We start from the raw sequence: 15,810 nt of genomic DNA on the forward strand, positions 1-15,810 counted from the left end.
AAAACCCCTAGTCTTATAGATTTTCTATTTTAATAAGGCTTTGTTTTGTTTTTTTAAAGAAGCAATGTCTTTTTATATTACTGAAGATGTGGAGATTATCCCAATTTATTTTATCTGATTTATTTATCTTATTTAACTGATTAAAAGTTAGAAGAGCTAGAAGATAAATATTCACAAACAGGTCTGACCTTTCTAACAAAGTCTTTAAAAATGGCTGCCTGGAACACCTTATCTATATTTCAATTAAGCACAACTTTAAAGACTTGCTCCTGCAAGAATACGTCAAGTGAACGTTATTTTTCCCAGCCTTACACAGATACTGTTCATCTCTTCAGAAAATGAATGCACACAGCAAAGCAGGTATACTAAAATCACAATCACAAAATACTAAAAGGCCAAGGACATCACACATGCTCCTAGATGACTGCAGGTAGATTAAGTTAAATAGTTTCTGAATATGACCTTGGTAAGGGCTAAAGGAAAACTGATTAAGTAAAATCTACCATATGGTGACACATTGGCTCCCACAGAGAAATGAGCAGGAATGGAAGCAGCACAGAAGTCTCCACTAATTGAACCAATTCAATTAAACTACAGTAAACCACCATCCTTTCTTTGGGTTACTACTGGACAAGGTTAAAACACTCCTCTACTCTGTTTCACTTCAGGGGCCTCAGGTTCTCCTTCTGCAGTGCAAAGGAGAGCACAGACTATGAGGCAGACATCATCTCCTAAAAATGACCCTTTCCAGCATTTGCATATTCCTAATCTCTTATCTACTTCAAGATGTCAAAAACAGTCTCTCAAACAATTAATCTTGCACTCAGTTTGAGTATCATTTACTGCTCCTAATTCTCATGTTGTTATTGAGCCATTGCCAGTTCCTGTTTAACTCCCCATGCTCCCTACTTTGGAAAAGGAAAGGGCAAGCAAGACTATTGCCCTGCTCCTACCTTTCTCTCCATTCAATCTTTTAGTTCAGCTTTCAGATTGACACTACCTGTACATCCCTGCTCCAGTGTTGACATGCATCATTCATCTTCTCCTCAATCCCACTCCATTGCCCTAACAGTCAGCCTCTGCACCTCACACAGACTACTGAATCCCTGTAGGTCATTCTCATACCAGCCACTCTCAGCCTCTGCACCATAAATATTAAGAATCTACTCTTTTTGTTTTGTTTTGTTTTCTGCCTTTTGTTGTTGGGTTTGTTGGTTTTAACTAAGCCATCCTACCTTTTCACTTCTTTACTTTCATATTAGACAAGATCTATCTTTACCGTCCTCATCTCCAGCCCATCAGGGGCCCCTATGATCACAGCAGATTCACTCTCACTCCAGAGTTTTCTTAAGTAAAAACTTAATCTACTGAATAAATGTAAACTGATTTTTCCAGATGTGCAGAATGATTTGGTGGGGAGATTTCCAAACCGATGGCAAAGGGCTCATCACAAAACTCAACCTACAATTACTGTTGTGTCTTAAATCCTGTGATTTGTTTCCATGCAAAAGACAACTACATAGAGCTGGTGAGTATAAGTCAAAAATTTACTATTTACAGGGAAGGAACAAAGACATTATCTTTTTTTAAATGTATATATTAATATATACATTAATATTAGAAACACTATATAAGCACTATACAGTACGTATTCATGTTGAAGAGGCCAAATATGTCAATTGACATTGGAGGAAAAAAAAACCCAAACCCAAAATGGTTAGGAACAGTTTTAAAGGAGCTCCTTTACTGTCCCATAATATGCAGCTAAAAGATCTACTGGTTCTGGGAAAAATATTCTGTTCCAATTACTGTACTAGCCAAATACTTTGCATAAAATTCATAATTTAAGTTACATGGTTAAAATCTTGGAAAACAAAACTGGTACCAAGAATTTAGTTTTAACTAACAGATAAAGATCTCTTGCTGCCTCACTTTGTAATTAATATTTACCATTTTTCCATCAAAGGAAATGAAGTTGAGCCAGACAGCTGAACAGGAATGATGAAACACATTGATTCTCTTTGTTCATATGCCGTTTGGGAGAATGGTATGTTTGGGTTTTACTGGGAAAATGATTAATTCAAATTTTAGCAGTTACAAAACTCCTGGTCTGAGTGATGTTCAGTAATGGTAACTGAATTTAAGCAGCACAGAGCATTTAAGTCTTAAAAATGAAAAGATAGTGATCTACAAATTCAAAACTTTATTAACCTTCTATAGCAATAGTGACACATTTATTAAATGTTTTATAATAGTGACTTTAAAAATACTTGGCTTTTAAGTGTTTCACATAATAGGTTACTTTATTCACTGACTATTCCTAATACTTTATTTCACCACAATAATTCAGCTCATCCATATTGCAACTCTGTCTGTACTTTGAGACTTTTTGAAGTGGTAGTCTTACAGATTGCTGTGCTTTCTATACCATGCTGTCATTTTTCTCTCTTAAATAAAATACTTGTAGCTAAACAAACACTTGAGATTTGTACCAACTCCTAAGAAAAGCTCAGGTGAAATATTTTAATGAAGTTCCCCTGCTAATAAGAATGCTGAAAACAAACATTATTACAAAAACCAAACCAAACCAAAAAAATCCTAGCTATGTTGAAGCCATGCCAGTTCTCACGATAACTGAGGCCTGAAAGAGATGAACATTCCTGCCTCTGTCACTAAATTCATGTCAAATAGTAGTTACAGAATCCTAATTAACAGATTGTACCTGTGCCTACTAACATCAAACAATATTTATGAAATGTATTGCTCCAGTGTCTCTCTAAAGAGCCCAAAGCCAGATTAAAAAACAAAATCCCTTTGTTTTACTAAAATCATGATGCAAAACAATTCTTTGATCTATTATCTAGTTGAAAGTACTAAGCTAAATGCAGGCACTAATTGCTGACAAATCCCAGTAGTAAACAAACCAGTTTCACATTTTACATTTTATCAAGAGGCTACAGAATTAATGGTTACAGCCAAAGAAATGTTGACACAGTTGCAGATTGAGCTTCAACATGCTGATCATGTTAAAATACTGCACAAGAAATATTTTTCCACTTTGTAAAAAGCCAGACTGTTTACATGCATAAGTGGCTAGAGGCCTTGTTGCCTGTGTGTGGTCTTAACATTTCAGTATCATAACCATGAATATAAAGAGAAGCAGCATGAAGTAACCTATTATATTACAATGAATGCCAGACAGCCAATATTAGAAAAGCTGAGATTTCAGTTCATTGAAAGGAGCATTACAACATACATATACCTACATCTTTACCCCCTTTTATAAAAGTAATCAACAAATATGTTGAAACAAAGCTTTTCTAGAAGTAAACAGAGGATTCTTACTTCTCAAAAGCTATTTTTTAATTCCCCTTACATTATTTGGAAAGAAAAATAATTTGGGGGAAAAAAAAATCTAGACATTAAAAATAAGAAACATGATTATTGTTAAATAACAAGACATTCTGAAACTGTGGTAACTCCACTCAAATTACCCTAGCTTGTAAGATGGATTGAATAACTAATTTTTTACAACCCTATTTTATCACATTCCTAGTTAATGAATGCCTTACATCTCAAAATTGCTGTTTTTTAGCATTTTTTTCTGTTGCTAATTTACTTAGAAATCATTGGCAAGTCTTCTGTAACTAATGGTAACTTTTTTTAAAACAAAACCAAACCCCAAAGCCCTGGTGCTCTCATGGTTTACTGAGGAAAGCACTGCAAACCATTAGGGAAAAGAAGATGCAAGTTGTTTGTAACACAGGCAGATAATGAGTAGCTTTGCCGTTCACACACTTACATCTAGCAATAAAACATACTATTTTAAAAGGCAACTATACAGTATAAATAAAATATATTTTCTTCAATCACTCAATACAAGAATTCTTAATATTCTTCACATTAGTTGAGATTTCCTCTCAGAGCCAGCAATAAAAAGCAGTAGATACCTGTGAATCTCATTACTCATAGGTGAAATTTCGAAGGTCTCATTGAAAAAAAATAGATTCAAAGGACAAGGTTATTATCAAGAATGTGGATGTAAAAAGGTCAGACACAGATTTAGAGTTTATTTCCCTTTACTTTTTCCCCTCCTGTTAATTTGCAAGGAAAAAAATGCCTATTAAGTTTTCCATGTGCTTATATCCTATCGACATTTTTAACGTGTGCATGGAAAGCAAAGTTCTTCAAAATTTCTTCTCTAGTTTCTCCTCTAACTTTAGTCCTGTAATTTAGAAGAGAAAAATTCAGAGATACAATGGATGGACAGAATTAACACTGTGGGACTGCTCTAATTCCATATGGGACACACATGCCTCAAGAGGTTGTGTTTCTGTTCCACAAGCATTTAAGAAAAATAAACACATTGCCAAAAGTCTTTAATAGTATACTTCCCAAATTGGAGAAATGATCAAGAAGTCATTAGAAAAGAAATATGTATGAAGGGTAATTCACTATAAAAACAAACAGTAAATGACCCTTGAAAGTGGTTGCTCTGCATTTCCTCAAAAGCAGCAGTATGGCCCTGTAACTAGGCAGAACTGACAGGAGCTAACATCACTTTCCTTCGCTCTGTCTTTGCAAAGGAGGCTTAGTTAGCTGAACTGCACCAGTGAGGAAGAAGCCGAGCAGCGTGACTGGATTCCCACTTCCGTACCGGCCAGCCCGCACAGGCCTGTCCGCGCCAGGAGTTCGCTGCTCCGCGGGTCCCTCCGCGGGCGGCCGGGGGCTGGGAGCCGCTGTCCGAGCCGGGCCTGGTGCTGAAGCCTCCCCGCGGGGTCACCGGCCACCCTGCTCACCATCAAGCCACCAACTTGGCCAGCCAGACAAAACTTCTTCAGACCTAACGTTATCTTGCATCAAAGGAGAAATGCAAGATTTGTATCACAACACAACTGGACTCTTTAACAGCTTAATTTATGGGGTTTTTCCTCCTAAAAAAAGCTTTATGTTATGCATTTCTTCAGTGTAGAATTACTTGTAAACACTCAGCTTTTGCTCTAGTGCAAAATAATCCCTGAATGAACTGGTTAAATTCTACTACAAAAAACAAAGAAAGGCCTGAGAATGCATTTTATGTGGTGTCAGATTGCAGAAGCTCCTGTGGAAGTCAGAGGTAAACTCCAGAATTCACAAGTATTCAGTGACAGGTTTTCTTCCTGTTTAGGCAGCAACAGCAGCATCACTGCAATCCCATTACCTCTTCACATGCAATTTGTTCCCTAGACTATTAATGGCACATTACTGCCTTTTCATGCTTATTATCAGCAGTTTATCTGCAATTTTAAAAGTTAAACATCCACCCCGCTACTCAACAGCAATTACACAAGTGAATGTTTGTCCAAAGTCGCTCCTTCCACAGGACACAGACCTTCTACAGGCTGTTCAACAACCTTGCCACTTCTCATTTTATTCTTTCTTCCCCTACTTCTGTCTGATTTGTTAGTCCCTATAAGGTGCTGCTATAAACAGGAAAATAACAGCAAGGGAGACGTTTGCTGCTGAGAACGAGCTGCCACAGAACAGAATTTTCAGTCTTCTCACCCTGGAAAAGTCTGGAATCTCCACCTGAAATACACAGTAATTTCTACTACAGAGTCCACAAGAGAACTACCATCTGAAAAAATACCTTGCTGGTTTTCACCACACTAGTAAAATAATAGAGAGCATCACATTCAAACTACATTATAATAGTTTTGGGCAAATGTCTTACTATTTTAACATTTAAAGGTGCAGCATATTGATTTTTAATTAAGTCCAAACTATTACTGAGAAGTCAAAGAGAACCAATGTAAATATCTGGGAATCACTGAACTAATTTACAGATGGTCAAATTAGAGAAATGAGCATGTCTTTAATTTGTAGTACACTGTGACCATCAAACTTTCTAGCATGTTTTAACAGTCTGTGATCACCAGTCTGGACAATTTACAAATATGGTAACTGTATTTTGCCACCTTCATTTTCTCTGCTTGGAACAGAAATGCTGTCTCACAACGGTACATGAGTAAGTTGCCTCACTCTGGCACAACACTGCCTACCAACAACAGAGTGATGTTCTAGGTCAAGTGAGATTTCTTGATGCTTGTAAGAGATACTCAACAAAAAAGGTCGGTTCTAACGATATTTGAATATCATTTCACTGTTGAACATGCAGTATTTGTATTTATTCTTTATCACTGGATTTTTCCCTCCCCAAATTTGTATCATAGTTCAAATAGGAATTTACAAAATCAGATTAAATCGCAACACTTCCTAAGAATGTAGGCCTCTATAAAACGACAATGACATGAACAAGGGGTAATGGGATGAAGCTGGAACACAAGAAGTTCCACTTAAACATAAGAAAAAGCTATTTCACTGTTGAGGTGAGGGAGCCCTGGCACAGGCTGCCCAGAGGGGGTGTGGAGGCTCCTTCCTTGGAGGTCTTCAAGACCCGTCTGGACATGTTCCTATGCGTCCTGATCTAGGTGACCCTGCTTCTGCAGGGGGGTTGGACTGGATGATCTCTAAAGGTCCCTTCCAACCCCTACAGTTCTATGATTCTATGATATGAATCATCCCTAAGAACCCTACAGAAAATGGCTTCAAATTAGCCAAGTGTTTTCTGAACAATGTAGAATATGCTGGACATGTGTAATGAAATCTCTTTTCTGCTTAATATCTGCAACTACCCCTAGCTGCATCCTCCAAACATTCCACAAATCAAATCACAATATCTGCTAATTATCAGGATGAAGAAGTGATATAGGCAAAGAAACATCATCCTTAATATTTTCTGGAAGCCTTCCAAGGGCATCACTGAACAGCAGCCTCTGTTTTCACCAAACAATAAAAGCAAAATGAAAGATTCCATTAAATTTTCTGAAAGATGTATGAATTAACATATTTATATTTTTAAAGTAATGATAAATTCTAGTAATTATCTGAAGAAAACTGTATACCAATGTTGTTCTTTCATTCCAAATCCTTCTGTAAGATTTCTCTTTGGTGGGACACCCATGGCAGCTGATGATTTAATCACCAATCACTGCTATTCAGTCCATTTCATATTATACTACAAACACTCAGCACTTGTTTGAGGCAAGAATGTGTTCTGGTTGATTGATTTTTTAAATTGATGGCTTCATTTTCAACTTCTGATCTGTCAGACTTACTTCTATCATGTAAATTTGCTGAGACATGGATTGCGACTACGTGACAGTTTAACATCCAGCAAAACAAGAGCCAGAGACCTACAGACAAACACCACAAAGGCAGTAAGTCTTTATAAGCTTGTTTTCTGTTACTGAAGGTTACCTTATAACAGCAAGATAATGCACTACACAGTAATGCTACTTAGATTATCCTCCTTTCTATTTTTGTACTACAGGAATGTCACAATCAAGAAGAGAAATACACATCCTGCATGACCCTATTGACTGTCAAATCCTAGGAACTTGGCATTGAACAGATCCTCTTAGATGACCCAAAACTTAGCTCTGTCCCAACTCTTTGGTTCAGCAAATATTTTATGCAGAGAGCTATGCACTTCTATCAGCCTTTATCTGTATGATATAAAGCAGGATAAACCACAACCATGTATATTTAGTTAATTATGAGTGCTATTAAATCACTGGTATATTCAATGAACAAAGACGATCCTCTGAGTTTAAAAAAGGAGAATATTGGCTTGAACTTGAAAGGCTGTATTTAACTGTATCTCATATAAACTATTATTTCACCAGTTGAGTGGTGTCAGATATGTCAGGAACCTTACTAGTCTCTGGAAGCTAAAAGCAGGGCCATGCAAAGTGAACTTTGTACATGGGATGGAGCTCAATTTAGTTATTGCACAGGTTTTCAGAGCAAAATGAAAACAGAGTCACCAGCACTACGAAAATGCTGAGAAAATGTTCCGTGCTGTGTCACATTTTGTTGTGTGGAAATCAGTAATGTTATGGTATTCTTCCTTACCTCTGCTCTTTTTCAGACTCTCCCTCTAGTCTGACTAACTATTCTTCACCGTGAATGTGATACAACATCTTCATAGTGCTTCTCCACTTGAATGTTACTTAATATCTACATGGCAACATAGAAAAAGGAATAAAAATCTTTGTTTTGCTGAACCTTGTAGATTCAGGATTTTATGCAAGACAGTCTGTCTGGAAAACACATGGTTAGCAGAAAAAAACAAAGAAGCCTCAATTAAAGACCTTACAAAGACAAGCAAGCACAAAATCAAGAAAGATGACACTTGCTCTTAAGGCTTCATAAATGGCCCATACTTCCCTAGCAAAGCATACACAGCCAACAGCAAAAGATCATCTTGAAGCACTCAAATCACTCAAGCTTTTGGTTCAAAACCATCTGCACCACAAACTAATCTTTTCCCACTTTCCCAAGTGAAAATCTCTCAGCTACAAATAGTACTCTGCACTAAGAAGGCAGAGTTGTCTTTTCTGTAGGCCTTATTAAAAATGCTACATTCTATGAAGCATGGGAACAAAAAATAGGTTAGCTTGATAGGCAAAGGTACAGACACCATGATTTGGCAAGACCTGTCTTCATGTACCATTTATTGTATGACTAAATGAACCTATACAGCCAACTTAAAACTAAAAATAGTAGGAGCCTACATGTTCAATTTTAAAGCATGATTTTTACTTAGGCAACATCTGTTTAAAAAGAAAAAGGACGTTTTTATATTGGTACACACCATCACTACCCATTCTAGCAAAAGTTTCAATCATATACATTTGAAATCACTTAGTAGTGGTTTTGTTTTCTTAAGCATGGCACCTCACAGCCTTTCAAGTTAAAAATATGTCCAGTCAAAAGTGGAAAACTAGTATAAAAATCAGCAGTGGAACTCATGATCAATTAAGAGTGAATGGACCACCTCACACTATACTGCATTTAGTTACCTGTTCAGAACCATTCTTCCAGCTTTATAACAGAATCATACATATCTAAAGTATAATTCAATATTTTTTCATCATTCTATTTTCATTCCATCCATCTTTTCACAGTCTCCAGCTGATCATAAGCTGACAACACAGAGATTTTCATTATACTCTTTGTATATTTAGATAAAACCTGATTTATATCTTCTTATTTGGCTGTATCACTTATCAATATTTTTCCAATCTAACTTCTTTGGACATTGACATTAAAGATATTTTTAAAAAGCACATACATTGAACTGAGGAAGGCTATTGATTATATAACTTAGCATGTCCTTAGTTCAGCTAGTGTCCTACCAATATACTCCTACAGGCTCTGATCCAAAGCCTGCTGACTTCAGTGAGGTTTTGGTCAGACCCACTACAAAAAGAACTTAATTGTGTAGTGGTAAATGAAATCTAAGATGTATAATTTCATTAGAAAAACACTGCAAGTAACACTGTGAATAATGTTGGTGAATTCTTCACAGCTCATACAGATTTTTAGTTCCTTAAACTGTAAGTTTTAAAAGCCTGGAATGTATAGTTTTTGCCAACCACATTGTCACAGCTTAATTGAACAGCTGTCAACTGTTAGAAAATAACTGCATCATCATCCCTTTTAGAAGAACTACTGTGGGAAGTGAAACACTTACATGGGATCTAAAGTTTCTGGAGTCATGGCAATGAATCTGTTTTCATCAGGTGACCGTGAATCATCATTTTATCAGCAGTTTAAAGGATTTTCACAATAGTTAAGCGTCATCAGTGCTCATGATTAGCAATGACTGTAGTAGAATAGTGAAACAGGGTGCCATGTCCTGTACTACCATCATTTAAGGAAATTTTGGCTATTGAGTCAATAAAAATACTGCAAAGTCATGGCTGAGTAAGTGCTGCAGTGAACAGAAAATGTCCAAAAACAAAGCTTTTGTTAGAGAATTGAAACCAAGCAGTAATCTGGCTTTTAAAAATAGACTCCTTTTAAGGAAGTTGTGAAGCACATGGATGAGACATAAGGAAAAAATAAAAACATGTTGTCAATCTCTCTTCTCCCTTTTACTCCATAGTCCAGTCAGAACACTCTCGTATATCAAACACTCAGATAGATTCTGATATGTGGAAGTTATTTACATTGTCCAGGGTGGGAAGAAATCATGCAAAACCATACAAAAACTTTTGTGATACTAAGATCAAGCGCAAAATCTGCATCACTATTTGTATATTGCCAGGTACTATATGAAATGTGGATCCCTTTACCTCCCTGTCTACTAACCTCCATCTGAACTCACTGGAAAGAATTGAAGAATTTCACCTACAGCACAAGCTGAAGCCTCTCCCAGGACCTAAAGACATTTAGTGACCCCATGCAGCATCTCTGCTAAGCCCTGATGTTTTGCTGGACTCAGAGATTGAAGTCTGCTTCTAAGTTTCCCATCCCTTTTTCCCCTCACTGCTGGACCCAAGGGTCAAGCAGGCAGTACCATCAAGATCTCCAAGAAGCACAACGGTGGAGATGTAAAATATAGTAATGCTGGTGAGAAATAAGGCGCATGGCAATTGTCATGGTGATTACATGACTGAATTAAGACTAAAAAAGATTAGTATCACTCAGTACAATGTATATTTAGAATCCCATACCACAGTGCAGTGCTCACAATTAGCAAAAGCCTCATTTTCTGTCACAAGTGAAAGTTTTAAAACTAATCAGATTAATTTCTTTGAATTACAAAAAAAAAAAAACCTAAAGAGAAGCGAGTTGAACCATTCTTTTATTCCTTGTTTGAGTGATCCCCATGAAAGCAATGTTTCCACTATTGACGTTTAGCCCTCTGGCTTCCTATTCCTTTCTCCCTTCTGCTAACACTTTAATCTCTCAACTCTTCATCCTCTCATCATTTCCCTAGGCTTGAAAATTAATCCTCTGAGGTCAGTGAGGAAACTTCCATTGACTCCAGGAGGTTTCGAAGTAGACCGTATACTTAATTTTCCTTCCCCCTCTAGCTCCCAACTTTCTTTTTTTCTTCTGGAACTTATTTACTCATCACTTTAGTCATTCTGTATCTGGTTCCATGAAATTGGGAATTAAATGCAGAGTTAAGAAAGTGAACTAAATAGATGTGTGTCTATATATTATTATTGTTTTCTACCTTAAATTATATTTTCTCCCCAAATCCCTTGTTATCTTTTTAAGTCTTATAAACCCTTTTAGCAAAGTATCATTTTAAATCTATTTGTATAGCTACAAATACCACAGTGGAGTGAAATGTGTGATGTTACTTGGTAATAACAATTACAAGCACCTTTATTTATAGTTGTTGTTAGGAATGTCGATTTAGGAGAACACCATCCCTAGAAAATCACCATCAAATGGTTAATACAGCCATTGCTTACCTTACAAATTCTGATTGCAGAAAATGTAATCTTAGTGTAATTGTATTGAAACATTTGTAAGTAATCTAACTACAGGAATTACAGAGAAAAGTCTTACATTTCACAATGGGGAAAAAAAATGGACCTTACTAAGAACTCTAAAAAACTCCCAGCTCTCCAACTGGAAATTAGGATGCTAAACAGTACAGAACTACATAGGTGAAAAAAAAGCATGTGTAGTATCAGCCTAGCAACCCTGAGCAGTCAAACTCTCTACTCCAGGGTTCTGTGTTCATGTGTCTACGGTCTTCATAGAGCAGGAAAATGTATTTCCCAGCCTTCATTGCTCATTATAAGGAATCAGAGAAAAAAAATTATATTAGGTAAGAAAGCCCACTCATCTTCTTAGTCTTCTTTCTGTTCTCTTCAAACAACATGCAAACACCCCCCCTTTCTCACAGAGTAAAATATTTACAGATATACTAATTACTAAGCTAAATCAATGGATAGATCTCAGGGAAACCTCTTTTGCCCACTTAGACCTCACCTAAGAATCATTCGGACAGACATATCTGATACAGAAATCTTTGTCAACATACTATCACTATTTACATTTCAACTAGTAGTGAAAAAAACCCAAAAAGCACCAGAAGGTCCAGAGATTTGGCAAAGTTTTAGCATTATATATCTATTCACATATTTAAACACACATGGAGATATCTAAAAGGCCCCTTTAAAATAAACTGCTCATTTTCTTATTCCAGATCAAAACCAATAATGCCTTCGACAGGTTTGTGAGCAGATGCTAAAATGACCCAGACAGTGTGGAAATATACACTAGCATACTGTCAGACAGGAAGACAACTTTCTATTTCCTTCTACCTACTGTTAGGGCCTATAATCAACATTCTTTCTATGGGCACTTTCTTTCACAAAGCACTTCTGTAATATGCCAAGACAGATGTTAAGATGTCTTCGACAATAAATCAGTCTTTTAACTATTACATTACGATACATCAACATTAAATTAGTAAAGGGTACATACACAAGCAAAATAAAGGGGGAAATTCACCTCAGAATAGTCATACTGGTATTGTTCTGTCCAGTCATTTCCAGTACTTCCATCTTTGTTGCTGATATAAAGCAGGAAAATATGCTCGCTGCTTCCAAGGAACTTGCACTTTAAAGCAAGTAAAACAAGGTTGCAGTAAGAAGGATGAAAGTTTTATATATCAACAAGGCCATAATTTGAATAGATAACAAGGAATAAGTGTTGAGAAATCGATTGTAGACTGTGCTGGATGACCATAGGGAACACTGACACTGTTATTATCTTAATCTAAGATGTGTGCTAGCAAAGGCCTACAAATCTGAGACGGGACAGAGCTCTTAACTTCTCAAAGTAGGAAATGACAAAAAGCCTCCCTTTTAGCCATTGACATGTAGTAAGAACTTAAAGTCTTCACTGTTTGGCAAATGTACAAATTGCAGAAAACAGTAAATGAAGTTTTTCTGTTGCAGTCATAAAAATTACTATATTTAGTTCTGCAGTTTGGCATGAATAAAGTCAGTTTACACAGTTCTGGAAGAGCAGCTCTTTCTAGTTTATCCAAAGTTTTAAACAAGGCCCTAGTGATATTATTTTTCAAATCCATATAAAGTTCAAGGTTTTGCTTTAAGCCTCACCAATTAAAGTTAAGATTTATTTCTCAGAGCAGCAGTAAAATATTTTAGCAACACACATAGAAAGCTTAATTAAATGCATATGTCTTATTTTCCAGATTTAGGGGTATTTCACCGTGCAGCACTTTATAAAATATCAATATTCCCTAAAATTCAATATTGTTGATCAAATTCACTTGCATAAAAGAACTATTGCACATCACAAGCTTACGGCATCCACCCACTTGGCAAGTGAAGAATGCATGTTTAGGACATAACTGCAGTTTTTGTGTTAAGGTTTAAAACTATTTTACTGCATAATTTATTTTATTTCAATCACTCTTAATTACCCATAAAACTAAGCTTAGGATAGTCTTCCAAAAGTGGGCCGAGTGCTCCCTCTACTGGAAACAGTTGATCACTACATCGGGAGGACAGATTCTCATTTAATATACTTGTTGTAGAGAAACAAAGCCATGAAACATATTATAGGTGTTTTTCTCTTAATTATGTTCCAGTCAGATAAAGACTTGAAAGACTGATGAGCTGTATTTTTCATTCTCTCACTGAAACTATTAAGAGAGACAATGCTTATAAAATCTCAAACTTAAAAGAATAGAATGCAAAAGATTAAGTGTGCATGAAACCTTTTCAAACTCAGTAAAATACTCCTATCAATTTCAAACACAAGGAAACAAAAAGAATATAATATACCTGATAATCCCCCTGCAGGGATGAGAATGTATACTGCTTTATAGTGGAAAAATCTTCTACACAGATATGCTTCCTTGAAAAATGTATGAGAAAGATGCTCAAACTCTTCACATGAAATACAAAACCAGTGAATGTAAAGAGGCAAAAATTCACACACAAAATCCTGATCAAGCCACTAAAATGTTATGCATGTGTGCATCAAGTGAATTCCAGTCAGCTTTTCACTTTGTTACACTATACATTTTACACATTTTAGTCAAGGAAAAGTTCACTTTCAGCGTTCAGTATGTGCAAAACCTTACTCTCATTTCTCAAATAGTACCAGAAAGAAAATAAATACAGTTGTATCTCATTGGCGCACTCAGAAGTTGTATCTGTGACACTGCTTACCTACAAGTACCTTACCTACCAACTAGCAACCTGATCTAGGTGACCCTGCTTCTGCAGGGGGATTGGACTAGATGATCTCTAAAGGTCCATTCCAACCCCTACCATTCTATGATTCTAAGTGCACACTCAGTGAGAACCTATCCATTTGCTCAGATGGTCAATGATGTTAAAACTACTTAGTGATTGCCAGGATACATGTTGAATACCAGTAAAGTGTTTATGCTGAACCAGCAAGCTGTAATGACCCAAGTCAGTAATCAAATTGCTTAAGGCTTTTCAGCTAGTGAAGATATTTCAACTAACACCATTTATTTTCTTGGGTATTTACATCAATTTTGATGATACCAAGAGTTGTCAGATGAGAAAAACAACACCTTCAGCTCCAGCTCCTGTTATTACCCATCACACATATTACTTATCAGTGGCACTTAAGACTCAGAGTATCAGCTAAAACATGTTCAAAACCAAAGATATTTCTCTTAACTTGTGTATCAGCTCAGAAGAAGTGAGTAATACAGACATGATATTGTCAATTTAAAGTTTACAACCATGTTAAACAAAAAAAATAGAGCAAACATCTCACTAAATGACTGCAGCTTTACTTCAAAGAGAACACAGCACACAAAAATGAAGCGTTTGGTCTGCTTGTTGAACAGGTTGGTTACCCACAAAACCAAGCTTCAACAGCTTCCACAGCCTGATCAACCAAGAAGGGTTTTTGTAGCTGCCCTCCCAAAACCCCAAGCTAATCCACAGAGGAAAAAGTCTCTTCTGTTAAGAAAATTCCTGGAAAAAAAACCCCATTTCCAAGAAAATAACACGTTGTGCTAATTACTTTGAAATACATTTATGACCTAACCTACCCTAGACATAGAGAAGCACAGAAACAAGAGATGAGCTCCAAAAGAGAAAGCTTCAAGACTTTAAATGGACAATGAGTTTTATTTATTCATAAGCTGATATTGTTATGGTGGAAGAATTATGAAGTGCTATGTTTATTACAGAAGAGCATTACTCTTCAGATACATAACCAAAAGTCACAGACTGGCACTTTGCTGGTTGTAAGACAACTAATCCCTGAGGATGGGAAAAGAGGCAAAAAAAGCTGAAAATAAAGAGTTAGGTGTGATAAATAGTTTAAGGACATTGTTACATCGTACACCAGGAACTCTTAGATTACCTAGGAAGTACACAAACACTATTGCAAGATTGAAGTAAGAGAAGAATCAATCCTAAACTTCATTTCACATAGTAAATACGGTTTCACTCAGCATTGGTGCAGTTTATAACTACACAACAATCACTTTTAGTTACATAGTTTTATTCTTCAGCTGACCTCAGACACATGCTGTCATGATACAGCAACGATTTCAGAAGTTTGCTTCAATAGGGAGAGAAAAGCTGACATACAGTATGCTGCCATGACCAGAAGCCTAAAGGATGCATTTCTTCAACACTAACCTTTAAAATCAATGTACACACAGTCCAAGCAGTATTAGAGACTTATTGTTTTAAATAAAAGCTATGACATTCTACTTACCTTAATGACAAATTTGTTGGAGGCCATTATAGGTCAGTGTAAGCTGGTCCTATGAAAATGGAGAAGTAAAAGTGATCAGCACCAGAGAATAACCTCAGATTTCCAACTGAGCAAGATTTTTTAAACCTATTACTTTTTTTTCATCACTACTACTCTTCAAGCCCTCTACTCTGCTTTAAGAAAACCAGGGAAAAACATTTAAATGAG

At 36.3% G+C, this 15,810-nt stretch overlaps 1 protein-coding gene across 4 annotated transcripts in view; it reads right to left on the bottom strand.

Annotated features, from left to right (window-relative positions):
• Positions 1-15,810, bottom strand: part of SLX4IP (SLX4 interacting protein) — a 76,318-nt gene that overhangs the window by 54,708 nt on the left and 5,800 nt on the right. For 2 of the 4 annotated variants that reach the window (XM_061989238.1, XM_061989239.1), the window contains exons 3-4: positions 15,604-15,652; positions 12,370-12,477 (exon numbers count right to left, since the gene is read on the bottom strand). In XM_061989238.1, coding sequence (XP_061845222.1) covers positions 12,370-12,477; positions 15,604-15,630 — 135 coding nt within the window. In that variant the 5' untranslated portion in view covers positions 15,631-15,652. The remainder of the gene's footprint in view (positions 1-12,369; positions 12,478-15,603; positions 15,653-15,810) is intronic. The other 2 variants (XM_061989241.1, XM_061989240.1) reach the window with 1 other exon arrangement.

The sequence above is a fragment of the Colius striatus genome, chromosome 2 (assembly GCF_028858725.1).
Source record: "Colius striatus isolate bColStr4 chromosome 2, bColStr4.1.hap1, whole genome shotgun sequence".
NCBI classification, from domain to species: Eukaryota; Metazoa; Chordata; class Aves; order Coliiformes; family Coliidae; genus Colius; species Colius striatus.